Source organism: Coturnix japonica, chromosome 5, assembly GCF_001577835.2.
Source record: "Coturnix japonica isolate 7356 chromosome 5, Coturnix japonica 2.1, whole genome shotgun sequence".
Taxonomy (NCBI): Eukaryota; Metazoa; Chordata; class Aves; order Galliformes; family Phasianidae; genus Coturnix; species Coturnix japonica.
Window position 1 is genome coordinate 80,766 of NC_029520.1, and position 27,424 is coordinate 108,189.

General features: G+C 49.7%; 6 protein-coding genes across 7 annotated transcripts; 3 read left to right on the plus strand and 3 right to left on the minus strand.

The window, feature by feature from the left end:
* Window positions 1–21: 21 nt before the first annotated feature.
* LOC107314127 (proto-oncogene Mas-like) lies at window positions 22–5,697 on the plus strand. The gene is made up of 2 exons (XM_015863045.2): window positions 22–1,271; window positions 4,612–5,697. Exon 2 carries the CDS (start codon window positions 4,626–4,628, stop codon window positions 5,577–5,579), a length of 954 nt encoding a protein of 317 aa, XP_015718531.2. The 5' UTR covers window positions 22–1,271; window positions 4,612–4,625; the 3' UTR covers window positions 5,580–5,697.
* A 5,144-nt stretch (window positions 5,698–10,841) lies between these two features.
* Window positions 10,842–12,999, minus strand: LOC107314138 (proto-oncogene Mas-like). Its single transcript, XM_015863054.2, has one exon. It carries the CDS (start codon window positions 12,684–12,686, stop codon window positions 11,919–11,921), a length of 768 nt encoding a protein of 255 aa, XP_015718540.1. The 5' UTR covers window positions 12,687–12,999; the 3' UTR covers window positions 10,842–11,918.
* Window positions 13,000–15,715: 2,716 nt separating this feature from the next.
* On the minus strand, window positions 15,716–18,284 carry LOC107314260 (proto-oncogene Mas-like). The gene is made up of 2 exons (XM_015863330.2): window positions 17,737–18,284; window positions 15,716–17,197 (listed from the first exon to the last, which is right to left on the minus strand). The coding sequence occupies exon 2, from the start codon at window positions 17,158–17,160 to the stop codon at window positions 16,171–16,173; it is 990 nt and encodes a 329-aa protein (XP_015718816.1). The 5' UTR covers window positions 17,161–17,197; window positions 17,737–18,284; the 3' UTR covers window positions 15,716–16,170.
* A 3,354-nt stretch (window positions 18,285–21,638) lies between these two features.
* LOC107314194 (proto-oncogene Mas-like) lies at window positions 21,639–23,034 on the plus strand. 2 transcript variants are annotated; one of them, XM_032445233.1, is made up of 2 exons: window positions 21,639–21,747; window positions 21,931–23,034. In XM_032445233.1, the coding sequence occupies exon 2, from the start codon at window positions 21,979–21,981 to the stop codon at window positions 22,930–22,932; it is 954 nt and encodes a 317-aa protein (XP_032301124.1). In that variant the 5' UTR covers window positions 21,639–21,747; window positions 21,931–21,978; the 3' UTR covers window positions 22,933–23,034. The 2 variants fall into 2 exon arrangements, with proteins under 2 accessions (XP_032301124.1, XP_015718675.1); XM_015863189.1 differs by having other exon boundaries at window positions 21,640–21,748; window positions 21,961–23,034.
* Window positions 23,035–23,314: 280 nt separating this feature from the next.
* On the minus strand, window positions 23,315–25,211 carry LOC107314193 (proto-oncogene Mas-like). The gene is made up of 3 exons (XM_032445234.1): window positions 25,189–25,211; window positions 24,975–25,058; window positions 23,315–24,867 (listed from the first exon to the last, which is right to left on the minus strand). Exon 3 carries the CDS (start codon window positions 24,804–24,806, stop codon window positions 24,123–24,125), a length of 684 nt encoding a protein of 227 aa, XP_032301125.1. The 5' UTR covers window positions 24,807–24,867; window positions 24,975–25,058; window positions 25,189–25,211; the 3' UTR covers window positions 23,315–24,122.
* A 769-nt stretch (window positions 25,212–25,980) lies between these two features.
* On the plus strand, window positions 25,981–27,316 carry RHOD (ras homolog family member D). The gene is made up of 5 exons (XM_032445235.1): window positions 25,981–26,217; window positions 26,309–26,396; window positions 26,512–26,621; window positions 26,802–26,906; window positions 26,984–27,316. The coding sequence occupies exons 1-5, from the start codon at window positions 26,074–26,076 to the stop codon at window positions 27,149–27,151; spliced, it is 615 nt and encodes a 204-aa protein (XP_032301126.1). The 5' UTR covers window positions 25,981–26,073; the 3' UTR covers window positions 27,152–27,316.
* The last annotated feature ends 108 nt before the right edge of the window (window positions 27,317–27,424 follow it).

Genomic DNA, 27,424 nt, shown 5'->3' on the forward strand with positions numbered 1-27,424 from the left:
ACTTTGTAGCTCTGTGAGAATTAAAACAGTACTTCTAAATCTTTGCACATTTTGAACAGAGTCACTTGGGGTTGACAAATCTTGCTGTCAAATGGGACCTCATCCTTCTTAGCACCTGCAGTCAAAACTCAGTCTGTGATCAAACAAATGGACGCGATAGTTCAGACATCAACTCTAACAAGACCTCAAATTCATGACTGCTCTGAAATCTGCTGTGTAATTTTAGTTTCTGCATTTTTAATGTCTGTGAAATTTGTTTCTGCTGCTGACCGTGACTTTGTTTTGTTGAAACATCTTGAGCACTGAGAAGCACGAGTTGAGGAAGAGAGGTGAACATGATGGTTAGAAGGGGGGAACTGTGGAACCAGAAACAGAAGGCATGAGGTTGGAGTCTGTGCAGTCGGAAGTGCCTGAGATGTCATGAAGGACTGAGCCAAAAGACAAAGAGAAGTGGAAGGTAATACTGTGGAGTTTGAAGCTGCATTTGAAGAGTTGGTGACATGGAGAGCGGGCTTTGTGTGCTAAAGGCAGCACTAGGAGGGACTGTGCCACTGTGTCTTCAGAGGTGTGGTGAGGCTATGGAGGTCAGATGGACCCTCCTCCAGAAAAGGCTGTGTGAAGCAGTAGGGACTGAACTGGAGGCTGGGGATCAGAAGAGTGATGGATGTGTCAAAGCAAATTTGACATGTTTGACAATGTGCCCTTGGAGAACAAGAAGCTGTGCAGAGGGAAGTTGTGAAATGAGCAGCAGGTGTTATGGAAGAGGACCGACAATTTCTCAACCTGTGCTCCCCAGAGCAGTAGTAAGGCATTTTCTGCATGGCCTGAAAGTGCAGCATTTTGAGGATTCAGATGGGAAACGAAGCGTTGGTGCAGAAGGCTAAGCGTAATTTTGGATGGTCAGTTCTTGCTTTCATAGTTTGTTCAAGTCGATGAAGAAGGGAGAAGTGGTAAAAAAAATCATTTCCAAAGCCATGACAGTAACAGGTTCTGTGCAGAGGGAAAGGGGAAGAAGTTCAGATCTAAGTGACCACACACAACTAACTAGATGTTTCCCCAGCAGAGTGATTGGCTGGTTCTTAGCACACTGAACATACTGTGGCTTTTTAAGTGGTGTTGAAATAGCCCAGCACTACAGTGCAGACATGAGCAGTAAAACAAGTGTTTTATCTGGACCTCATGCCACAGAATATGATTTATAATTTTCCCTGGCATATCCACACAAGGCAGCTGAAAATCAGTCACTGAAGTTCCAAAGAATCCACAAAAAGGTGAGAAAATCCTAAATGATTGTCTTTGCCATTGCACCCTGTCTGTCTGATGCTTTCTGTCACACTTTGTAGAGATGGTAACAAGAAGGGAGCGAGGGAAAAACTGGCAGAAAGGAAATCAAACATTTCCCCTTGCCCACTAGTTAGAAATGGACTGCAGGTGTGTGATTGTCTTCATTACTTTCATGAAGGGGAAAGCTTCATTCTGGGAACACCCTTCCATGAACAAGTGTTATCATATTGCTATAAATGCACCTCTGTAATAAAAGAGGCACTATCCAAGGACATTAGCAGCTTTCAGCTTAGATGATCACTTAAGATTAGCCAAGAAAACACAGGAGCATAACTTTGTGTCCATGGTTTTTGTGGTATCTGTCCTGACTGATATCTGCCACAAGAACTGCATGCTGCTCAGCACATAAACCACAGGTGGGGTGTTTAATCCCAAGAAGGAAAAAGACCACCTAGACACTTCCTGCTGCTGTTTGATTTAGGTTTCCATTAATGAATTTCATCTAATAAAAATGAGATGTGAGAACTGTAAGTGACTTTGTGGATGTTCTTTCCCTCAGTCAGAGAAGGAACCTCTTCATTTCCATTACAGCCAAATGCAAAATTACTGATGTTTTGTCATCTACCCACAGGACATTCATTACATCTAATACCTGTACCTTACAGTCTTTATGCCAATGGTAGGAGATGATATAGGCTGGATTAACAGTAGGGATCAATGTCTTAGCTTAAGTACCAGTATATTAATTTAGTCAAAGGAATCAATGTCTGCTAGTTCTGAGGCCATGGCGTTTAACATTAAGACATTCTGCTCAACCAGCTTATGTTAGACAGTTGGCCACCTGCTCACAGCACAGACACAGTTCTGCAGGAGGGAATGAACTGCCTTCTGGAGGTGACTGCAGAGGGAGGTTGAATGACTGCTTCCTAAAGTGGGCTCCTGATCAGAAGTTGGGAGTGGGCTTAGACAGAGCCCAATGCAACTTAAATGTTTGGGTCCTCTACAAAGGAATTTGTTTCACGTCACATTAGACATATGGTGGCAGAGGAGGGTTCTGCACTGGGTCATATAAAGACTAGGAGCAAAGTTAACCACAGGGTCTTCCTTTCAGTGTTTCATGTAGGACTGACAGACCTGCTGCAAAAAGCACTGTGATAAAGCAGAGGTTCTGTGCTTCCTGAAGATTACACTTTTTGTTCTCCACAACCCCTTTCAGAATGCCCTCAAACTCTTTCTTTAGAGACCATGGATCTCTCCAGTCCTACCACTAGAAGCACACAATGTCGCAGCACATAGCTGTAGATGGCAATATCCAGCGTCCTGCAGAACACTGTGCAGTGCCCGGAGTTCCCTGCTTTCAGAAAAGCACTAAAGTTTTCAAATCCTCATGTGCTTATCAACCTCCATTAATTCAAACAGAAAATTTAGGGGTTGCGTCAAATGAGATGTTTGTGTTTCTAATGGAAATAGGTGTAATGGCACCAGCAAGAGTCCCAACCAAGCATTGCTGGTATCTGTGCCTGCTACAGAATAATGCAGCAAGATTGTGTCCACTGCCCACGCCATCAGCTGGGTGAGGAATCCATCTGCACCATGCATTTATCTTGCCTCTGTCCACGAAGTACTGAAGACAGTGTTTCTGGATTGGTAAGATGAGAAACAGTACTGATTTTGTTCATCACACTTTGCCTGTGTGGATAGTCTGCAAGCACATCATGGCATTTTATAAAGAGAGAAGGGACCATTTGTGACCATGCAATGATTCACCTTTTCCCAGATCTCTCCACTTTGACTAGTTCCTCTCTTGCAGCTGTTTTTCAATGTGCTCCTCCACCTTTCCTGTGCCTGAATTAAGAGCTGGTGGGGATAAAGGAAAGGAGCTGCAATATTTGGTTGGTTTGGTTTGTTGGTTTACAAGATTTTCATTCAGATCCAGTATTATGGGGGAAGGAGTAGGGGGAACAGCCCCAAGGAATGGAGCGAAATAAACTGCTCAACCATAAACTCAACGTGAGCAGGCACAGAAAGTTAACCACATCCTGGGATGTATCAAAAGCAGCATGCCCAGAAGGGGGAGGGAGACTATTCTCCCCCTCTGCTCTGCTGACAGTGTACTGTGTTCAGCACTGGGCCCTCAGCTGGACCGAGGGCTTATACCAAGTCCAGAGGAGGGCCACGAGGATGCTCAGAGTGCTGGAGCGCCTATCCTACAGAGACAGGCTGAGGGAGAGCCAGGCTTGTTCAACCTGGAGAAGACACTGGGGAGACCTCACTGCTAAGTCCAGTACTTCAGAGTAGCTTATAGGAAGGAGAAGGAATGACTTTTCACATGGTCAGACAATGATAGGACAAAGGGGGATTGTTTTAAACTAAAAGATAGGAAATTTAGGTTAGATGTGAGGAGGAAATCCTTTATGCAGAGAGTGGTGAGGCCCTCGCACAGCTGCCCAAGGAAGCTGTGGGTGCCCCATCCCTGGAGGTGCCCAAGGCCAGGCTTGATGGGGCCCTGCACAGCCTGAGCTGGGGGGGGCATCCAGCCCGTGGACAGGGGTTGGGGCTGGGGTGGCTTTGATATCCCATCCAACCCAACCATTGTGTGATTCTGTGATTCTACAAACTCCTATGAGTGTCACAATGTCCTGTGAGGGTCAGATGCTTTGTCCCATGTATGGTTCTTAGAATTTCTCTAAGAAAATGAAAGGTCGATTCTGTCAGGCTGAACTGCTTATTGTTGGTACCCACAGCCCTAGGGAACAAATGCGTTACAATGAACTGCACCTTACTGTAATCAAAATCAGCCATCTACAGCATAGATGGTAGCGGTCTCTATCATGTTTTCTGTGCATCTGCATAGGGCAAACCTCAGTGAGCTGTAACACTGCTTGAAGTTGTATACAGACTGCCTGCAATTTTTACACACTTCTGACAAAACTTGTCTCACCTAATCCTAGCAGCAGGATGCTAAGATGTTTTTGCCACAGTTGTTAACACTAGGTTCTTCTTTTACTCAGGCAACAAAAGGAGGTACTTTGACTTCAGGCACAATGAACCCGAGATATTCTTGCTGTTTATTTAAATATCTGTTTCCTGCTGTAAAAAGGCCTCAGAAGTGAATTAAAACAGCCACGTTATAATTTAGATTTTCCTCCATGCTGTGTAGAATTTGGCCTGAAATACAACATATTGAAAAGTACCTTAAAGCTCTGTCCTCTATCCCTCCCCACATCTAGCTCTGGCTACGGAGGACTGGGATGAATCCAAAAACACCAACAAGTTATCATGAGGGAAAGTCACATGAGTTACCAGCTCTCTCACCTCTGCCCACAGGTCTGTCACACAATATGAGTGCTTCGACCACACCATTCTTCCCCTCAGATGCAAACAGCCAGGCTCAGGGAGCTAACTACAGCAGTGCTGCAGGAAAGTCAGAGCCATCTTACGCCGTTCTCAAGTTCATGGAGAGCTTCTGCCTCATCAGTGCCACCTGTGGGATGGTGGGAAATGGCATGGTTCTGTGGTACCTTGGCTTCTGCATCCGCAGAAACCACTTCACTGTCTACATCCTAAACCTAGCTGCTGCTGACTTTGGCTATCTCCTCTGCATCGCCATTGAGACCGTCCAGTACCTGATGCAGTTCAACGTAGGTGTACAGTTTGGGATATTCCTCTTCCTGGATCTTTTCATGTATGGGACTGGTTTATACCTCCTGACAGCCATCAGCATTGAAAGGTGCCTCTCCGTCCTCTGCCCAATCTGGTACCGAAGCCACCGCCCAAAGCACTTGTCTGCCATCATCTCTGGCCTTCTCTGGGGCCTGTCTCTGCTACTGAACATGGTTGGCTATATTCTGTGCTCCATCCACCCCTCTGGCAGCTGCCAGTTGCTGCTTATTGCCATTGGCGTCTTGGATTTCCTGGTCTGCACACCCCTCATGCTGTTCTTCAGCCTAACCCTCTTCCTCAGAGTCAAGTGCAGCTCCCAGACCTTCCGAACAGGACGGCTCTTCACTGTCATCATGCTCACCGTGCTCTTCTTCCTCATTTTCGCTGTGCCTCTCAGCATCCTCATCCTCCTTGACTTCTTGGGCTACAAATTCCTCTACTCACCCGAGATCGGCTTTGTGCTTTCCTGTGTGAACAGCAGTCTCAACCCTGTCATTTACTTCCTTGTGGGGAGGTACAGGGACCGGAGAATCAAGTTCACCCTCAAGCTGGCATTTCAGAGGGTCTTTGAAGATTCAGCGGATGACAAAGAGGAACGGGATACCCGAGACACGATAACTATGTCCTCCTAATATCCTTCAGTGTCTGTTCAGTAGCGGTGCTCTGAAGGTGGGAGGTGGGTGTTCACAGAGCTGAAGAACTCTGGGGTACTGCGGGTACTCAATAAAGCTCTGTTTTTCAGAACATTAATATTCAGTCACTTTTTTTTCAATGAAGATCTCTGAAGATGAGAGGGGATCTGTGATCTCCCTGTTGAAATCAGAAAAGAAATGAGTACAACTCCCTTAATTTTAAATATTTGTACATTGGCACCATATGCAATCTTTGTGGCTCACAGGGTGAACAATTCTCTGCTTCCTAATGTGAGAATTTCAAATAGTGAAATGCTTTGTGTTCTGGAAGTCTTTGTTAATTATTTAATAGTTATTAGTTAATAGGAGTGTTTCACACCACAGATGTGATGCAGTAGAAAAGAGCTCCATCCCTTCCCAACATGCCCCGCAACTTCACGCATTCATTTGCATGCACTGTTTTCCTGTATTTCAAGTAAATACAAGAGTTGTGTATAATTTTATATTTCCCCAACACAGCACAAAAGTACCTTCATTTAACTGCAACAAGAATTGGGTTGTTATTTTTTCCCTTCACAGATGATAATAACCCAACATGTCTTGACCTACCGGAAGAAATAAGTTCAAAGAAAATAAAATAATAATTTTAAAACAGAAAATGGAAGATAAATACATATCAGAAATTTGCAACAAATTTCTTTCCAGACCCAAGACTGGACTCATGAGATGTGATCGTTTGCAATGTCAGACTATTACTCCACACAATATTTGCTCTTTTAACCTAAATCAATAAGGTAAGAGAATGCAAGACATTTTCTATGAGAAACCTTGCTGATTTCCTCATCTGCAAATAGTTTCTTAAGGGAAGCTGCATTCTCCTACTGTCTATTCTCTTTTCTATGTTCATTTGCCTTTGTTCTCAATGCTGAAAAATGCCACTTAAAAATAGTGGTCACCCCAACGTCTGTGGTTGCTTTTTGCTTCCTGTTTACAGTTTTTGAAAGCTGAAAATTGAGGCCCATTTCTATTATCCTTTAATTTTTAATGCCCTTTTTCTGCAGTGTGCACATAGTTGATTCAGACCAGGCCTGTGTCGTCAGTTGTTTTTCAGTAAGATTTTCTTCTCTTCTGACTTCTACTGATGGGGGGAAGAGACCGTCCATTTATCTGAAAGCATTTTAAAATGTATTCTTTTTAAAATGTATTCTTTTTAATATCTGCAATGATTTTATCATTGGGAGAGAAGAGACTCCACTCATTTCCTTTATTATTAAAAATGTTCCAAGCCTTTTTTTTTTTTTTAATGGAAAACAAGCTCTATTAAAAACTAAATATTTATCTTCTCAGAAGAAGACATCAACAGAACACACACCGTAAAAAACCTTCCATCCTGATAGTTTATCTCTGTACATACCCATCATGAAGTGCCTTTCAGAGCAAACATACCTTCCACCTTTTCCCTTGAGGGCTTAAAAGATGATGCTTGTATGTAAATGACAACTGTAGGAGCCCTCGACCGTGTATGGTGTGAGACAGGCGTTCTCAGAGGTGACACCTGCAAATGTTTGCAGTGCTTCTCTTGTGGTCCAGAAGAAGTTGGTGACAGAATAAGCAAGGAAATGGGCACCTTTGCAGGATCTTCCACCCTGAACTAACACCATGGAAAGCATATCAGTACCACAGGAAGGAAGGGGAAGCAAGTAGTGAGAAGGCTATGTTGTCCTGTTTGAAGGAGAAGATCAGCTAACTGGGGGCAGGAGGAAGGGCAATACCTCTAAACAGTTTTCTTTTGCCCTGCTTAGGGGTTTCATAAGTTCACAGCCAAGTGGTTGTCTCATGACCCACATTGCAACTTGGGATCAGGTGAAAAGGAGAGCAGGGGAGGTAAAGCAGCGCAAACAGGCTTGCTGGTGAGAATGTTTCAGAAACCCCACCGCAGGCCCTACAAGTTGTATGCTTTAAAAGCTTAACATGATCATCCAGCCCTACCCAGGATGGAGACAGACAGCACTTCAAAGTTAGGTGTCTGCAGGCAAGAAGTCACGTATAAAAGACCCAGTCTGACATCAAACTCTGCTTGATTTTAACTAAGAGATGACAAAATCAAGTAATTATGTCATGGTTTGAATGAAAAATCCACCTGCATCCGTGACAGGGGGCCATGGGCCCCGCAGGGGCCCTAGGCCGAAAGGGAAAAGTTAATTAGGAAAAGGAAACAGCAGCAACGATCTAAGGAGGCACACTTATTTACTAAATACTATATCGAAATACAGGATAACACAATATAATACAATATAATTGAAAACTGAGCTAACAAATAAAGCAAAATAGGAGAGAGAATGAGTCCCGTAACCGAGAGGCCTACTGTGAATCTAGGTGAAACGGTGAAGGCTCCCACACACTCCCCTGAACGCCAGAACTCGAAAGACATCAGTCTAGCCTGCGACCGAGCTAATAAAGTGTCCAGGTCCTGTGACCTATCGTGTTGTTCTCTGGGAGATGTAGTCTTCTTCTGTAAGTTGCAGATTCAGTAAAATTATTCATGCTTTATATGATGTTATGATGTGGAATACTGATAGCAAAATTACAAAATTATTAAACCATGACAAATTACATCACAGAATGTGGTTCAGATCTGCTCAAAGGCAATTCTTGAATGTGAAGGCAGCAGAAGACCCTTGCTTCCTCATAGTACGGCACCTGGAGCCCAAGGGTGACTTGTCCCTCTGGGGCCAACACCTATCCATCCCACAACTTGCACAAACACACTGCTGAAACTCTCTCTTCCTCACCCCATTGGGATGCGCCATTGTTCTGTGTGGGGTGCAGTGGAACTACCAGGTCGTAGCCTGAACCAGAGGTTGATAACCAGGTGAGAAGGCCTGGCTAACCCAGGGAGTTCAGGTGCAAGCAATGCAATGACTGAAAGTGGTGGAGCCTGCATCCACCCTTCCTCACGTTCATTTAAGAGTTAGCAGCAGAGGGAATAGAATCTCTCTGCATAGAGCTTGTATTCCTCTTGAACTATCGTTGATCACTGGAAGGGGTGAGACAATCTTCCTTCTTTATTACCAGCTACTGCTCTGTGGTGCCTGTATCTCATCTGACAGCACTGTCATCACCTTCTTTTGCTGTACATGGTGTCAGTATATGGGGGGGGGGGGGCACCGCACAGGAAATGCATTTTGAAGGAAAAGTTGGGAAAATGTATGCTTTCCCTTAGACTAATCTAATCTCAGTCAAATCTGATTTCACAAGACAAAATGAAACAAATTCCATTCCCCTGAGAATTTCCCACTATCTCTTCTTGACTGTACATTTATACATCCTTAGCTTAAAAGCATTTGGCCCCAGTACAGATGCATAAAAAGCCTTCCAAAGATTCAAGATGCATACCAGCACGTCACCAGTGATGGAATTTCTGGGAGGTGATTTTTTCCCCACCTGATCTAAGAGAAACCAGAGCAGAAATGTGGCTTTGCCTCACGACGTAAAAGAACCTCATTCTCAACTGCTTGACTTCACCCCGTCCTATTCCACGCAGTAAACACGCTCCTTCCTGTCAACACCTGCTCTTCAGTGCTTGCACTGACGAACAAACACATGAAATCTGAAGATAGAAACATCTTCCCCTTCCCAAAAACCCAATGGGAGAAATTAGAAACCAAGAGGAAGACAGCCTGAAGAAAATTACAGATGCCAGATTCTTTCAGAGCTCAATTCAGCTGCACAGGTAATCATCTGAGGACCAAGCTGACCAATTCCTCACCATCCACATGCTTTCTGGTTCTCTGTCTCTCTGTTGCACCATATTCTGGCCCCTCTCATAGGCATACATGCATGCACAGTCACTGTGCAGCCATGTCTGCCCATCTCCTATTGCTTTAAGTAGCAATGTTCCACTTACTTTCTTTTTTTTCCCTGTTAAATAGTCCTATTCTTTTTCCTCTGCACCAATTCCACACTTGGCTGATTCACACCTCTCCAAATTCTTGCATGATTTTGTCCTCTCCTCGACATCTAACATCATGCTAGCTGTTGTTAACTACATGCCCCTCAAAAGCTATCTGTCCCAGGCCACAAAGCCTGGGAATAACCAACACGCCAAGCAGGCCCTTCTTCTTAGATGAGTCTGCTGCCTTCCTGGGGGTCAGGTGAGGGACATCACCAGGAAACTACCTAGCCTGGTACAGCCAGCAGACCACAACCCCTTACTGCTTTTCCATATAGGGAGAGATGAAGCAGCTACATGTGGGTCAAGGGCTATCAAAAGGGACTTCAGGGCCTTGGGATGATGGCTGAAGGAGTTTAATGCATAGATCATCTTTTCTTCTCTGCCTCCTGTATTGGGACATGGAAACCAATTGAAGAACCTTATCTTTAAACACCTGGCTTCGTGGCTGGTGCCATCACAAGAACTGTGGTATTTTTGACAACCAGATGGCCTACATGGCACCAGGAATGCTCACTGCACAATGTGTGGCAGAGACAATAAGGTGTGAATGACTGTCAAAGGCTGCACTAAGGATGAGGCAAACTGTAATGAAAAGATACAAAGAGAAGAATGAAGACAGGAAATGGAGACTGAGCCAAGTGAATATGTGAATATTTTTTTCTTATATTAGATACAGGAAAAACCTTCAAGACACCATGGGGTGAAAAATGTCAGAAAAGTGAATTTTCTTTCATAACAGCTGATTCCAGCTGTGTCAGTCTAGTATTTAATAGAAGTTGAATAATACAAGGTCCAGAGATACTTCCTCTGATTTAGGCCTAGATTCAATTAGATATAGATGCCCCAGAGAACCACAAAGGCTTGTTTATTGACCAAATGGAACAAGAATTTATTATGCTGGCACGATCTGCCTGGGCTGCCTGCAAGGTTTCAGCTTCTCCAGGCCCTGCTGCTCCCATATGATCCCTGCTTGGGCATTTCTGCTCCCCAGTACATGGCATATGCATCACTGGAAGTCTTTGTAGGAGCCTGAGGTGGTGGCAACAAAGCTGAGCATGTCACCACTGACATTGGTTAAAAATTACAGCAAGTAGAACTGAGCAAATGGAAAAGCCCTGAGCACCCCCCACACGATGGCTGACAAGTGACTGTGGTGGTGGCATCGGTACCAGACTTAGAAGAGCACAGAGAGACATCACTCCACACTGCTTTCAAGAGATACACGCTGCTAAAGGGACAGAAGAGAAGCATGGTATGAACTACAGTGAAGATCAAATCTGGAAAGTTCAGACAAACAAAAATCTCACACTGCAAATGGTAAGCAAAACAAAAGATCGGATTGAAAGTGGTGATGGCCAGAGTTAGGATACAGACAGTGAAGGTGTGAAGTTGGTTGTTTCATTCCTCTCCCACCACCTCCTGTGAGAGACAAGGAAGAAAAGACAGGTGAGGGGTATTGGTGGTCCCAACACTCGCCATCTCTGCCTACAGCCCCTAACTACCACTTCTTTCCTTTTCTTTCCCCCACCCACCAGCTTTGCCTTGCCATTTGGGGATGCTGGGTTCCACTGCATGTGTCTGGTGCTGGACCAGGAGACCCTCCACACTGAGAAATCAGCAGCGTGTGGATGTATGACAGAATCAGGGCTTCACACACTGCCTCTTATCGAACAGCCCAGGCAAGTCACTTCACAGATTGCTTCTGAAGGTTGGAGAGGGCTGAAAATGGGGTTTTATCTGTAAGAGATTCTTGTCTCACCAAATCTTACTAATCTGCACCATGGGGACAGTTCACTGTTTTTGCTCTATCTCCTGTCGCATGCTCATTCTCTCCCTCTCTTTCTGCCTCATCTCTCTCCTTCTCCCTCCCTCCCCTCTATCCTGTAAATTGTAATACTATCCCATGTCTTCTTCTCTACCCCGCTTCTCTACCCTTGTTTCCCAGTCAGATCCATTGACTTGCCCATTTGTGCAATCCTTTTTGAAGAGCCCTTGAATAGCAGAGATGTCTCATGATCCCCCAGGGATCACATGCCATACTCTCCTTCAGCAGATCACCACAAAGACCATGAAACTCATCTGCTGACCACAGGGAACCAGAGTTTATTTACAGGGTAAGGAGAGTTGTTTGCAATGGGGAATACAGCACACGCAAATGGACAGTGTCTGAATTGGGCAGCGTTGTGCTGGCTCTGCCATGCACCCTCCCACGGAGCTTCAGCTGTGATGAGGGCTTTGCATCCCCAGGCCTCCTCACCAGCAGTGATTCACACCGTGGTCTCAGCCACTTTGTCATCAGCTGCAGGGCTGCCCTCCTCACTGGTCACCTTCTCCTCAAACACTTTGCGCAGGGCAGCAGTCACTGAGCACGGGGAGCCACGCTGTCAGCAGCACCCCACCAGGAAGTAAATGACAGGATTGATGCTGCTGTTCAGCATTGCCAGCAGCAGAGAGATGTCTTCAGGAAGCAATTGCAGTCTGCCTGCAAGACTGAGAAATAACTCCATGCTGAAAGGAATAGCAAAGACAAAGAAGAAGATCGTGTTGATCAGGACAGCAACGTAGAGTTTCCCTGGGTGCCGTAGCCGAAAACCTGGATGCTGGAGTTTGATGAACAGGAAGAGGTTGGAAATCAACATAATCAATGAAAAAGTCACACAGATTGCAATGGCTACAGCTCCATACGTTTTCACGTGTTCTCTGCCAAAGCTAAAGCTGAGATACATGAAAGAAACCAAAGACCCACTGAAAGCCCACAGCAGCCCACACACAGTGCCTGCCAAGTGCTTTGGGCGACAGCACCGATACCAGATGGGGAAGAGAACGGAGACGCACCGCTCCATGCTGATGGCGGTAAGGAGACCCAGACTGCTGACATCAAAGAAGTAGCATAAAAACTCAAATGCAATGTAAATGTATAAAATGTCATCAAAGAGAGAGCAAATGGTTAAGCTCAAAGATAGTAACAGGAGCAGAGAAAAGAGGAGGAGCAGAGAGAAGTCGGCAACAGCCAGGTTTAGAGTATAGACAGTGAATGGGTTCTTCTTTACGTGGAAGAACAGGAATCGCATGACTATCGCATTATCCACAAGTCCACAGAAAGAAATCCCAAGAAAGACACCTAATTTGACCTTATATTCATAACTCAGCATGAAGCATTCTTATGTGGTGTTTTCAGTAAGGCCAGTGTACCCAGTAACGGTGTAGTTCAGCACAAAGCCTGCTGAGGTGGTCTCTGCCATGGTGAAGCTCCTGCTCTGGGGGGTGCCTCGTTCCTCTCCCACCACCTCCTATAGAAGACAAGAAAGGAGGAGCAGGTAAGGAGCATCAGAGCTCCCAATACTTGCCATCTCTTCCCCAACTCCCTGACGAGCCACAGGCCAGGCTGGGCAGGACCCCAACCCCCACTTGTGCCTTGGGCAGGCTCCTGCTCCATTCCTGGCCAGGCAGCAGGGAACCTGTGCCCCGGTGGCGCAGTGGTTAAAGACGCCGCCTTGCAACACTGGGGCCCGTAGTTCGAATCCCCCCTATGGCGCAAGTGGTAGAAGTGCCGCTCTGCTACACAGAGGCTCGAATTCCGGGGGTTGGACTCGATGATCTGTAAGGTCCCTTCCAACCAGCACGAAACTATGAAACTATGAAACTATGAAAACCTGCCCATCCCCAGCCTCCAGCCTCCCTCATGGCTCACCACAGGATCAGGCCTGCCAGGTTAGAAGAGCTGCCAGGACACTCCACATCACTTCATCCTGCTGGCTCGAGCTCGCAGAGCAGACCCGTGCCCAGGGGCTGTGTCAGTAGGCTCACCTCCCAATCTCATCACACTGCTGACGGCTTCCCCTCATGTGCTGGTCATCTTGTCAGTAGGAGCTGGCCACATCACCCCCCTTTTTTTCCTCTCCCCATCCCCAGCTTTGCCTTGCCATGTGAGGGCTGCTGGTTTTTGGTGTGTGCATCCTCTGATGGAAGACTTCCTCCTGCTTTCTTGGGGGCAGGGTTCTGTCATTCTTTCTGCTGTGTACCACAGCTAAGTACCGCTTGTCCCAGCCACAGGGCCTTGGGCTCCAACTGGTGTTAAGCCACAGCAATCAGGCTTTGCCTGAGCTGTGAAGGAGCTGTACCTGCTTGAATCCCTGCCTTCACCACCATTCACGGCCTCACTCTAGCCTTGATTCAAGTCTATCTGTGGTCCCAGGACTGGCTCTCTTTGGAGGTTCCTTACTGTGCGTTCAGCATGCAAAATCAGAAGGCATTCTTGGAGGATCTCATTACTGGGGATGACAAACAGGCAATAACTCCCCCAAAAAAGGATTCTGAAGACAGAAAACACATGAGAGGGAATAGAAGCCGTGAAGATGACAGCCCCTGCAGTGCAAAAGGATGAGATTGTGAGACAGGAACCACTTGTAGATAAAAGTACAGCTGCAGCACAGCGTACACAACAAAATGTAATCTCATGCATGTCAAGAGCAGAAGTAGAGGCGTGGGCAAGGCCCTCGTGCTGTTACATATCTGAACACCGGTGATTTCTCAAAGCAAGCTGAGACAAGAGCAGATCTCTGCCTCCTTGGCTGCTGCCCAGGGGGCTCTGCTGGCAACCCAGGTGCAGGGCGTGGGTGTGATGGAGCCTGGGGGCTGGGAAAAGGGCTGGCATGTCTGGGAGTGGTTCTACACCTGTGGAATGATGAATAGAAGGAGCAGTAAGGCCATAGGCTGCCTGAGACTTCTAAGGGCTTCCTGCTGTTTTGCCCCTTCTGTTTATGATCCCTGCCTCATCTCATTTTCACCTTTCTGCTTTCCTCTTGCCAGGCCTCTTCCCCGCCACCCCCTTGACAAAGCAGACTGTAAAGGTAGCAAAATAGCAGCTGAGAGCTGGGGAATTCTTCCATCCCCAACTGTGCACGGCAGAATGCTGAATGCCCTGGCACAGCAAGATGAAGCTGGGGGCATAATAAGATTGCTGGGGGAGCCCGAGGCCAGGCTGGATGGGCCCTGGGCAGCCAGAGCTGGTGGGAGGCAACTGGCCCATGGCAGGAGTTGCAGCTCATCACAGAGTTTTCTCTATTGGCAGCCTGGTGTATTTCCTAAGAAGCAATCTAAATCATGACCTGACTTGGAATAAACTTCTACCAGCACTTTGGCTATTGGCTTTCTTTATGGCATCTTTAACGGTCTTTGTTTGCAAGCATTACAAATCACATACTTTTATTACACCTCATAATTCCCATGGCGTTTTGTTCCTAAAGGAAGGACAAAGGGAACACACAACTCAGCCATGATTCCAGTGCAGCTTTAAAAGCTCCCATGGACAAGTCACTTAAGCAGCCTTTGTGCCCCAGAGCTGTGTCCCTCTTAGGAGTTAAGAAGAGTGCTATAATGGATGCCATTCCCAGAGGGAAGAGATGTGCCAGCATTCCTGCTGTGACACAGTGCCCGCTTCTCCTCCCCCAGCTCTGTCAGTGGAAATAAACCTCCAACAACTGTAGGCACAGCTCCTTGCCCTGACAGCAAAGATGTGTATCTTTACCAGAGCAGAGAGCAAGCTGACAGTAACCAGTGAGAAATACATATATATATGTATATATATATATCTGTAGCTTCTTGCCCGAGGTGCCTATTAGTGGAAAAAAGAACAAATCAAAACGGGAAACACTGATCAGAAAGATCTGAATGCAGATGAACAGGTTTGATTTGCAAATTGAAAACCCTGCTGGGATTTCCCAGCATTGTTTTGCATGGATAACATTGTTTTAAATAATGATTTCTGTACGAGTTGTTCAGAAAAGCCCTGGTGTTTCCAGATGTTTTCGGACAGTCAGGTGTGGAGATAAGGCCCCAGGGGTGGTCACCTGCCTGGCAGGGTCCCTCGGGGCTGGCAGCAGAGCTTGTGTCCCTGTGATGGGGAGAGGGCTATGCTACAGAGGGGCACCTGTTTCACTTGAGCTGCCTTTGGATGAGACAAGCCATGTCCTCAAGCACTCTTATCTGCATAGCCTGGGGTCTACAGGGCCTATTTGCATCCAGAGCTGCACAGCTGGTGGCTGCATGAAGAAAGCTTTCACTTTGCTCCCAAGCCTGGAGGAGACAGAGGAACTGCTCTGATGGGCCAGGCCGCCCCAGGCATGTGCACTGCACCCCAGCGAACCAGTGACATTTTACAAACAGCCAAGTTCCGTGCAAGTATGTACCATAAGTAATTTAATGTAATTCAGTAGTGTGGAGTAGGTAATGTAAGTATGATCCATTCTTTTCACGCTCTTAACCGCGAGAGTGTCCTTGCAGGAAAACAGCTCCAAGGATTTTAAGACATGTTTCTCTTTTCAATATGTCCACAAAAGCTTTGTCCAAAAAGCTGAAAACATCCCAAAGGAGAAATCATGCTGCTTGTGTAGAGGTTCCTTTGCCTTGCTTGACTGTTCAAGATCTGAATCGGAGGTCTCCACACAGTCTTTGCACAGATGCTCCTACCCAGCAGCACTCAGACCTTCATCAGACACCCCAAAGCAAAGCACCATGAGGAACTGAGAGCCTCCGTGGCTCTGCTTTAGTTGCACACAGAGTAGGGCAAGCTCCTTTTGAAGCAGAGAGCTCAGTCCTGTTGGGTGGGCCAGATTCCAAGCAAAAGGTTCAGATGGATTAAACATCCATTCCCACTGTGCTTTCTTGTGGAGTTTCGCCTACATTTTCTGGCTCCATTACCTCTTTGAAAGCCCTCTGGCAAGCAGCCCTAACAGAGACTGTGAACTTCTTCATACAGCACCCAGAGAGGAAGTAAAGGACAGGTTTGATACTGCTGTTCATACATGCAAATAGGAGAGAGGTGTCAAAAGCAAGAACTGAAATATCAAACAGCCTTAGCAAGAGCCGGTAAGCAAAGTCAGCAGTGAAGAAAGGGAAGGAGAGGACAGCAAGCAAGACTGCAATGCAGAGCTTCCTTCGGGGATGTTGCCATGAGCAGCGTAAGAGCTTGGCAAAGAGGGTTAAACCAGAAAGAATTAGGATAAGCACCGACAAGAGGTAGCTGAGGACAAAGGCCACTAGCATCAGTGGGGAGAAATAGAGGGTCGCAGTGAGCAAGAGGGCGAGGGCCCAGAGCAGGGCACACAGGAGTGCTGGCAAGCACCAAGAGTTCTGGCATGGGCAGAGGGGCCATGGGAGGGCAGACAGGGAGGTCCTGGCCCCCAGGGCTGCCATAAGGTATACACCAGCAATGAAAGTGAAGGTGATGGCCATGTTCAACACAGTCATCATGTCCTGCGAACCCAGACTGTGACAAAAGCTCTGTGGGCCATAGAATATCATGAGAGCAATGACGATGGAGAAGAGGAAAGTGAAGTCAGCCATGGCCAGGTTGAAGATGTAGATGGTGAAGAAGTTCCTGCGGATGTGGGGTCTGAGTATCCAGAGGACAGCCCCATTGCCCACCAGTCCACAGAGGCAGATGAACACTGTGATGGGGACTTCGCTCAAAGCACTGGCTTCACAGTGGGTCCAGTCATACTCATCCTTATAGGAGCCAGCTTGCTTCAGCAGCCCATGGTGCCAAGCTCTGCTGTAAGCCATCATGCTGGGCTGGCTCCAGTAAGTAGGGCTGGCTCTTCCTGCGGTGAGGAGTGGCATGCTCATTGCGAAACCGCTGCTGCTCCACCTTCCTCTCACGCAGCTGGAGGGATGAGAGACAGAAAATCTGATGACCCCTCACAGAAGGATTTTCAGATTGTTGTAACTGTGCCCTATCTTTCACATGGAGGAGCACAAAGAGAAATGAGGGAGAGGAGGGACAAGTTGATAGGAGGCAGATGTGACATGCCTTGCACGGGAGTGCATACAAGGAGGGGAGTGAAAGCAAGGGAAATGCCTTCTTCCTGGCTTAGGACAAGTCAGGTCTGAAGGAGGGCAATAAAAAGATGGTGGGATTGTCCTTGGTGGTGTCAAAGAGAGAGGGGGTGTTGGGAGTGGATCTGATACACACTCTCAGGTGCGTAATGTTACAATTAATTGATAATACTCGGCTGCTGGGTTCCTTCAGTGAGGCAGTCATGTCAGTATTCCCCCACCACCTTTTACCACCAGATTTGTAGCTCCCGGTATCCCAGAGTCCACTCTTCTCCAATCAGATATAATGCAAATTGATCAACACATTCAAAAACAATGAAGGGAGACAATGATTAGGCTGGAAAAAATAACCCTGAAAAGTCTGACCTTTCTTGATGCAGACTGGAGAGCTTCACAGGAGCAGATGTGCTACAGGCTCAGATCATCTTGCCAGCTGTCACACCCACAATGGGATCCTCACACGGTGTTTCCCCAAACTCCTACTTAGAAACTGGACCCAAGTGTGTCCTGGAGAGCCTGTGCAGCGCCCATCAGTGTCTTTCTCAGGTCCTTCCACAAAGCACTTCATCACGTTCTCAGGGATTCTCGAAAGGATATAAAAGGAAACTATTTCATTGTATTTGATGCTATCAGGGTTCTGGTTATAATCGTCATACAGGAAATGACTAACAAATCTCAGAAGCCAGATCTATGGGAAAAGCAGACCATCCCTCCATAAGGCTCCTCTTTCATTTTACTTTAAAGCAACCCCGTTCCTAAAACAGCCATAACTTTGAATTGGAGGAGCCTGTTCAGGAGGTGATCTTTAGGATCCTGTGCTACAATCTTTGCACTGCTGCAGAACTTCTGGCTGATAGCAAACTAGGCTCAGCTTCACTGCGACATTTGCCACTTTCCAACAGCATTCTTCTCTGTGCACAGTACCTAACCAAGGCTTCCTAGGACAGCAGAGTTCAGAGAGATGAGCCCTGCCCAGGGTGGCTGCAATGCCTGTGAAATATAGAGAGCTCCTGCAGCTCTGGGAGCACGCGTGGCTTTATGCTGAGACCTCTCCCTCCCTCCCTCGAGGGTGCTGCCTTTGCCTCCCCAGCTACAGAATTTCATAGTCCCTTGCCATGTAGATCCTTTCAAGTGCAAGCAGATGATGGGAAAGAAGGCTCCAAGGAATGTCTGCATCATGTCGCGCATGTTCTGCTCACTGGCCTATGTATGCACATGCTCTACCAAAGAGCAGAGTGTCTGCCTGTCTGTCTGTCCTCTGTCCAGCTGAACCAGTGCTGATTACAGGCACTCGTTTCCTTGCCTGTCCCCTCCTGCCTCCCTGATAAACCCTGCGGCAGTGTGAAGATTTGGTTGCTGAATGATGCCACCAGCTCTGGTCAGCCAGAGGGAGGTGAGCGTCCTCTGTCAGTGGTGCAGGCAGACACCGAGCTAGATGGAGATGAAAATGTCCCTTCTGTTTCTCTCTGTCTTCTCCTCTGGCATTGTGAGGACCAAGGCAGTGGATGCTCTGCTTCTGTAGTTCCCAACCAGCATATAAATAGCTGGATTGATGCTGCTGTTGATGGAGGCCAGCAGCAGTCAGCTGTCAAATATTAAGTTAGTGTAGACAAAGAAGCAGGGGAAGAGGTGTACACTGAGTGGGATGGCAAAGAGAAGGAAGAAGAAAACAGTGAGGAAGATCATAGAATCATAGAAAGGAATCACAGAATAGCTTGGGTTAGAAGGGACCTCAAAGATCCTTTTGAGGGATCCAACTTCCATGATAGGTCAGGTTGCCAAGATGACAGCACACAGCCTCCTTGAGCGGTTCTGCCATGAACTAAACCTAAGCTTAATGACCAGGATCAGCTTTAGTATGTAGAAAGTATGTAGAAAAGGAATTCCTCTGGAGGTGAAAGCTAAGAAGCCAAAGGATGGCCCACACAGGCAGAAGAGCAGCGTGGCACTACCAGTGACATTTAGGGAAAATGGGCTGCAAAGCATCTGATCCCTTTGTACCCATCCCCACAATCTCTGCAGGTAGTGAGGCTGTGGTGTTAGGATGTGGGTCCCTCCTCGTCCTTGCAGTCTCCTGCTCATCTGGGGAAGGAGAAGAAGTAAAAGTGAAAGTGTTCCTCTGGTTATTCAGTCTGTGGGGTTGTGGGATCTCCTTCTTGCATATCTCCAAAAGCCACTAAAACCTGGGCCTGAGCCCCTGCCCTGGCTGGGCCTGCTGGGATAGGAGTTGGAGCAGAGGGACATAGGGGTGTCTCCAGCCTCAGCTGTTCTGTGACTCTGTGATCCTTCTCACTGCTCCACATCCCCAAGGTGCACCAAGGGTCCTCTCCCCATGAACATCCCAGGAGCAGGGCCAAGAATGAGGCACCTGCAGGGCTGGTGGGAAAGGCTTGGTGGAGTCACTGGCCCTGGAGGTGTTCGAGAAATGTGGAGATGTGGCACAGAAGGACACAGGCTAGTGGGCATGGTGGGGATGGGTTGGGGTTGGACCTGGGGATGACAATGGTCTTTTCTGCCTATAATAATTCCATGATTCTATGGGTGAGCATCGTGGGGATGGGCTGACAATTGAGTTTGATTACCTTAGAGGTCTTTTCCAGCATTAATGGTTCTATGATTCCATGATTATACGTCCACCCTGTAGGACTCCAGATTTGCTTTGCTTCCTTGATTATAGCAACACATCCCTGCATCAGAAAGCCCCCAGCCCAGCAGTACCATCAGGCACCTTTTCCTGGCCAACCCCACCCCAACCCCTCTGCCAAGAGGCTGACAGCAAGCCCAGGGAGAAACAAGGAGCAGAAAGCAAAGCTGGAGTCTGACTTGTACCACCTCTGCCTCATCTGGAGCCAGCTGGACAAACCTCCAAACCACAGGAACTTATGAATGAATTGAACTTAATTAATCCAAATTCCTCTGGTTACAATACCCAGCGCACCCTGGGGGTGGTTTATGGCAGCAGTCCTGCAGACCTCCATCACTCACACTCCGTCACTGACAGCAGTGCCTGGTTATGACCCATCTCACTATGAGGACCTGAGACAAAGCTCTGAGGGATTCCAGCAGAGTCGTAGCAAGCAGAGATCCTTTCACCTCAGGATGCTTAGGTAGCCCAAGTGAGGTTCAAGATCTTCGTGCAGAGCTCTGCTGTGGCTGTGCGAGCAACTGTGTTGCCAAATGCTGTCTCTGAATCACTCTCTGCCTCACCCAGATGTCCTTCCCTGACCACAAGCCCCTCAGCTCCATCCGCTCCAGATTCCCCTCGGCACATTCCCAGCCCCATCTCATCCGCGGAGGAGCACGCAGAGCACAGTGGTGCCAGCAAGAGGATGGAGGCTTTTCCATGTGACAGAGGAGGATGTTGCCTGATTCTGGTCTGTTTTATGAGGACAAAAATGGTCATCTGGAGGAAAGCTGCACGTTGGTAACAAGCAACTTGTGAATTCCCCTTTTCCAAAAGGGAGAGGTTAAATGCCTACAATGCACTTCCTCCAGCCTACAACAAAACTGCTCATGCCTTCAGCTTCCTACAATGAAGCTCCAGAAATCCTGTCCCTTCTTGGTTGCTTTTTTACAAGAAAAATCTACACACAGAGAATCCCAACAGAGTGCAGCACCAGAGAAGGCGTTCTTCTGAGTACCTGTATATTGTCAATAACCAGTGGGAGCTGTGAAGTGCTGCTTGGTTGCTGTCAGTTGATTGTTAGGTGCCTGAATGAGACTGACAGCAAATGGTCACTCTTGGTTCCCCCCTCTGGTGGTGAATTCCTGCAGAGATTTTTGGCAGCAATCCTCCTGCTCTTCCCAGAAGAGCTTCTTAGAAGTGCTCCACCATCCACGCCAGACTCATGCATTGCTGTCACCGCCAGCATCAACTGCACTTGATCAGTTGAATTGCACATCACAGCAGTGACAGCCCTGCGAGGAAAGGTGACATGTGAAGCAGAAAGGAGGGTCTCACAGTGCCAGTCACTGTGCAAGAAGAGGTGCTTTTAATCAGAAATTCCTGAGGAGCGATTCACAAATGTCTGCTTTCATGGTTTCTGGCAAAAGCTACTTCCTTTGTGGGAAGGGGAAAAAAAAAAAAGCCAAGATAAATAAAAACAAGGAAGCGGAGCTGTGACGCAGTGGTGGTTACAAAACATTTCTTGACACTGCTGGGACTCTGCCGTGGCTGGGGAAGCTGGTGTGCATGGCTCGAGGGAGCCAAGGAACGAGATCAGAGACATCCAAGGGACTGGGGAGCATTCCTCACTGCATGAGTGGCCTGAAGGGATCTGCTTCAGGATATGGATCCAAAGGGAGCATGAGAGGCTGAGACACAGCACAGGTCTGCCCAAGCATGGACGGAAGGGCAGCAGCTTCATAAAACTAACAGTTAAGTGCGATGTTTTCCCTCGTCCTTCCCCATTCTCCTTTGCTCCCTCCTTCCCTGCTCTCCTGGGGACAACAAGCAGTTCAGGGCTCTTCCTCTGCACTGCTGAAGCCCCCGGCAGTGCCCTGTCCTCTCTCTTTCCTGTGCCCCCTCTCTTCTCCCTGCTCCATCCTGCTGTCTCTCAGGGTCCCACTGATGACTCTCTCTGACCACAGCCGGGACCACCTCACGCCATGGAAGCCAACCACGCCACCCCATCCCCTGCACTGACAACGGCTGCTGGAGAAAACGTGTGTGAGGTGGATGTCTTTGATGCAGCTGTGGATGGGGCCACGCTGCTCATCAGCCTGTGCGGGCTGGTGGGTAACGGGGCCGTCCTCTGGTTGCTGGGCTGCCGCATCCGCAGGAACCCCGTCACCGTCTATGTGCTCAACCTGGCCGTGGCTGACTTCACCTTCCTGCTCTTCATGCTCACCTACACCCTGCTCTACTTCCTGAAAGACCTCTCCTGCTTCATGCTGCCCATCTCAGTGAGGCACCTTGTATCACTCCTCCTGCTCTCCCTATTTGCCCACAACATGGGCATGTATCTGCTGGCGGCCGTCAGCATCGAGAGGTGTGCATCTGCCTTCTGCTCTGGCAGGACCCAATGCCACCGCCCCCAGCACCTCTCAGCCGTGGTGTGTGCCCTGCTATGGGTGCTCTCCATCACTGTCATCACCACCGTGACATCCCTGTGCCTGTCCCACCAGCATGAGCAGTGCCGTCTGGCACTCATTGCCATGTACGTCCTCAACTTCCTCCTTTTTGCCCCATCCATGGTCATTTCCAACATCATCCTGCTCATCAAGGTGTTGTGCAGCTCCATGCATCGCCAGCACAGGAGGCTCTACATTGTCATCTTCCTCACAGTCCTCTTCTTCCTCCTCTTTGGGGTCCCCCTCAGCGTCTGGAATTTCATGCAGCATTTCAGCTTTGACCCACCTGGGCATCACCAGGTGTTTTTCCTGCTCGCCTGCATCAACAGCAGCATCAATCCCTTCATCTATGTGCTGGTGGGCATTGGCAAGAGGCACTGCTCGTTGGCATCCCTCCAGGTTGCCTTCCAGAGGGTCTTCGAGGATCTGGGTGATGATGGGGTGGGCAGCAACAACTCCATGATGCACACGCTGAGTTCAGCCCCTTGAAGCCTTTCCACTGCCCCACATCAGGAGAATGCTGGGGGGGGACAGGGGTTTGGGGTTTTCCTGGGGAGAGCAATCAATAAATATCTGCCTTGTGTCCTGTTATATCACTCTCTCTGATGGGTATATCACTCTCACTGGGGGTGTGATGGTGCATGAAGTGCTACTGCCATACCCCTCTGCTTTTTGGGAATGACTGACGGACATGCAAGAGGGATGAAACCCATTCAGGGTTCGAAGCCCCCCCATCCCCCAACCCCTGGGCAGCCCCTCCCCAGCCATGCTTCCTCGTGCTGACAGCAGACACCATCTGCCAGCCCCCCTCGTGCCTGTCCCCACTCGTGTCCAGAGAGCCCCCGACCTCACGCAGAAGAACGAGAGTCAGTGACAGAGCAACAGCTTTATTTGGGGGGCAGAGCCGGAGATGCCCGCAGCGGAGCGGGACCCGGAGGCGGCAGATCCTCCGCAGAGAGCCGCGATGCGGTCGGTATTCCTCGGGACTGCTGACGGGCAGCAGCGTTCTCCACTTTCCACGCTGGAGGGCAGCAGAGCCCCGCGCTCCGCATCGGCTGGGGCTAGAGAACGAGGGGACGGAAAGGGACCGGGGGGGATGTGGAAGGGGTGGGGATGAGACGGCGGTGGGGGTGAGGGTAGGGTAGGCATGGGAGTTAGATCGGGATGGGTACGGGGGTGAGGATGGGATGGGATGGAACGTGGATCGGGATGGGAATGAGTAGGACAGGAACCGGGGTCGGTACAAGCATGGCTGTTGGATGGGATGGGGGTGCGCGTAGAGATAGGATGGGGTGGGAAGAGGATGAGAATTGGAGAGGATGAGATGAGATGAAGGTGAGGATGGGGACAGGATGGGGAACGGGGTGGGAAGGGGTGAGATAGTGAGGAAGGGACAAATACTGAGATGGGGATGGGAATTGGGAGAGGAGGGAATGGGGCAGTACATGACTGCACAGGGACAATAATGGGGTGGAGATGGGGATGAAGATGGAGAGACAGACATGGTGGCAGGTAAAGGATTGGGACTGTGAGAGGGATAGGAATGGGATGACAGGGATGGGGTAAAATAATGACCATGCAAGAATACATAATGGCACACAGCCATGGGAGGGTGATATACCAGGCCTGGCCATGTGGATGTGGGCATGCAGCTGGGACAGCACAATCATATTGGGCTCTCAGGCAGAGATCACAGTGACCCCAGTCTCCTCGAAGACCCTCTGGAAGGCAACCTGGAGGGATGCCAACGAGCAGTGCCTCTTGCCAATGCCCACCAGCACATAGATGAAGGGATTGATGCTGCTGTTGATGCAGGCGAGCAGGAAAAACACCTGGTGATGCCCAGGTGGGTCAAAGCTGAAATGCTGCATGAAATTCCAGATGCTGAGGGGGACCCCAAAGAGGAGGAAGAAGAGGACTGTGAGGAAGATGACAATGTAGAGCCTCCTGTGCTGGCGCTGCATGGAGCTGCACAGCACCTTGATGAGCAGGATGATGTTGGAAATGACCATGGATGGGGCAAAAAGGAGGAAGTTGAGGACGTACATGGCAATGAGTGCCAGACGGCACTGCTCATGCTGGTGGGACTGGCACAGGGATGTCACGGTGGTGATGACAGTGATGGAGAGCACCCATAGCAGGGCACACACCACGGCTGAGAGGTGCTGGGGGCGGCGGCAGCGGTACCAGAGTGGGCACAGGATGGACACACACCTCTCGATGCTGACAGCCGCCAGCAGATACATGCCCATGTTGTGGGCAAATAGGGAGAGCAGGAGGAGTGATACAAGGTGCCTTACTGAGATGGGCAGCATGAAGCAGGAGAGGTCTTTCAGGAAGTAGAGCAGGGTGTAGGTGAGCATGAAGAGCAGGAAGGTGAAGTCAGCCACGGCCAGGTTGAGCACATAGATGGTGACGGGGTTCCTGCGGATGCGGCAGCCCAGCAACCAGAGGACGGCCCCGTTACCCACCAGCCCGCACAGGCTGATGAGCAGCGTGGCCCCATCCACAGCTGCATCAAAGACATCCACCTCACACACGTTTTCTCCAGCAGCCGTTGTCAGTGCAGGGGATGGGGTGGCGTGGTTGGCTTCCATGGCGTGAGGTGGTCCCAGCTGCAGGCAGAGTGGGGCATCATTGGGATGGGGCAGCGAGCAGGGTAGGGGCACTGCGGAGGACAGTAGGGAGCAAGGAGGCTGCAGGGGAGGGGTGGGCACAAGGCAGGGTGTGGGTTTGCCTCATTACCTTTCCAGGCAGCAGCCCAGGGCCGGTCCTGGCAGGGCTCTGTCGTCCAGATGAGGAGATCTCAGGTCTCCATGTCCCCAGAAGACTCCCTCTGGATGACGGCTGCTCTCTGGGTACCACTGCAGGACCAAGTCAGGTGGCAAGTAGTGCTGGGCAACCCAGCCACAGCAGCTGCAGCACCAAGCCTCTGCCCTCAACAAATTCCAGTCGGTCTTGATGGAAAGGAAGTGTTTTTTTCTGAGAGAATACCCCTGAGGACAAATACTGCAGCGGCTTCATCTTACTGTGAAAGAATCTCAGTGCTTTTATGTTTCAACCTGATATCTCATTAAAGTGGCAATTACCACCTTCCTAATTGTTTTATTGTGCTGCCATCTCCTCCCCTACTCTTCCCCAATGTTGGCATCCTTCTGAGATTGTTCATTACTGTCTGCATTTGCCTTCAGCTTGCAGGCATGGCATGACCACTGTGGCTCATCTGCACATTGTCACACAGCAATGGGGAACTTTGTTTTGGGGCCAGAATAGGGAGACGGGGACATCATGAGGAGCATCTCCATCCCCAGAGGGTGCCCAGGTGTTGTGAACCTGCTGGCCCCAAACCCCACAGCAGCAGGGCAGAGCCAAGGGTGGCACTAGCAGGCACTGGGACAGGCCTGGAGGAGGGACGCAGCTCTCCAGTGCATCACCTGCTGTGACACAGGGTGGCACTTGGCAGGGCCGTGAGTCACTCTGGCCCTCCACCCTCCACCCTGGACTTTGCCTCCTGCAGATGCTTGGGGCAATAAAACTGGGAGCAGGGAGGGAGTGGGACAGGGGTGGGGGCCGGGTGCAGTGCTCAGGGTGGCCCCGTGCCTGTCCCCACATCCCAGCCCAAAGCGTCCCATGCAGCCGCTGCCTGGCAGTCAGAGCTCGGCCCCAGGGCCCTCCGAGCCCACGGTTGCTGAGATCAAAGCCGTCGTGGTTGGGGATGGGGGCTGCGGGAAGACATCTCTGCTGATGGTCTTTGCCAGAGGGGACTTCCCCAAGGTGAGGGGCTTCTCGCCCCCCCCTCCAGCAGCACTGGGATCGGGACTCTGGCCCCACGGACCTCCCCCGTGCCACCTCCTGTCCCCACCAGGTCTACGTACCCACAGTGTTTGAGAAGTACACGGCCTCCTTCCGGATCAGCGGCAAGCCCGCCAAGATCCACCTCTGGGACACGGCAGGTGGGACGACAAAGATGGCCCCATGCTCAGGGTGTCCCCACATGGCACCCCCTGGGCTGGGGGGCTCCTCTGCAGGGAACCTTGTGTGATGGGTGGGCTCTTCTGGGCACCACAGGGCAGGAGGACTATGATCGGCTGCGACCACTCTCTTACCAGAACACCAACGTAGTGCTCATTTGCTTCGATGTCACCAGCCGCAGCAGCTACGACAACATCCTAACGAAGGTAATGAGCTCCCACCCTGTGAAGGGGGCATGGAGCCGGGGCTGCTGTCTGTCCCGGGTTCTGTCCCTATTCCCGCCCCTCTGCTTGTCCATATGCCTATACATTATCCCCGTCCCACTGTCAGTCTGTCTCTCCCTGTCCCGCCTGTCCCACCCCCGCTCCCCATCTCCCCGCCCGCAGTGGTACCCGGAGGTCAACCACTTCTGCAAGGATGTCCCGGTGCTGCTGGTGGGCTGCAAGACCGACCTGCGGCAGGGCCACCATCAGCCCGTCACCTTCCAGGAGGTCAGTGCCACCACCCGCTGCACGGTCCTTGTGTGTGTGCGTGTGTGTGTCCCGAGGCTCAGCACCGCTGCCCACAGGGGGAGGCCATGGCCCGGCAGGTGCAGGCTGCAGCTTACTTGGAGTGCTCAGCGCTGCAGCAGGACAACGTCAGGGATGTCTTCATTAAGGTCTGCACCATTGCGCTCCGTGGCACCCGCCGGCCCCGCCGCAAGAACTGGCCCCGCAATGGATGTGTGCTCTGCTGAATGCCAGCACTGCGGGGCTGGCACCAGGGCAGCACCACTTCGTGGGCCAATGGCATCTCCTGGGGGCTGGGAACCGACTTGGGGACCCCCGAGCCCTGCTGGACAGGGCAGGTGCATCCCCATGCAGCAGCAGTGTGGGCTGGTATTAAAGTTCAGAGATGATCGGTGTGACGTGGTGTCTATGGGCAAGCCTTAGTGCATGGATGGGATGGGATGAGATGGGATGGGATGGGATGGGATGGGATGGGATGGGATGGGATGGGATGGGATGGG

Bases quoted from the DNA above. Each gene is read 5' to 3' on its own strand.
- LOC107314127 (XM_015863045.2), top strand. From the start codon at position 4,626: ATGAGTGCTTCGACCACACCATTCTTCCCCTCAGATGCAAACAGCCAG.
- LOC107314138 (XM_015863054.2), bottom strand. From the start codon at position 12,686: ATGCTGAGTTATGAATATAAGGTCAAATTAGGTGTCTTTCTTGGGATT.
- LOC107314260 (XM_015863330.2), bottom strand. From the start codon at position 17,160: ATGAGCATGCCACTCCTCACCGCAGGAAGAGCCAGCCCTACTTACTGG.
- LOC107314194 (XM_032445233.1), top strand. From the start codon at position 21,979: ATGGAAGCCAACCACGCCACCCCATCCCCTGCACTGACAACGGCTGCT.
- LOC107314193 (XM_032445234.1), bottom strand. From the start codon at position 24,806: ATGCTCACCTACACCCTGCTCTACTTCCTGAAAGACCTCTCCTGCTTC.
- RHOD (XM_032445235.1), top strand. From the start codon at position 26,074: ATGCAGCCGCTGCCTGGCAGTCAGAGCTCGGCCCCAGGGCCCTCCGAG. The intron at 26,397-26,511 runs GTGGGACGACAA...TGGGCACCACAG, and splicing joins CCACCTCTGGGACACGGCAG to GGCAGGAGGACTATGATCGG. The intron at 26,907-26,983 runs GTCAGTGCCACC...CGCTGCCCACAG, and splicing joins AGCCCGTCACCTTCCAGGAG to GGGGAGGCCATGGCCCGGCA.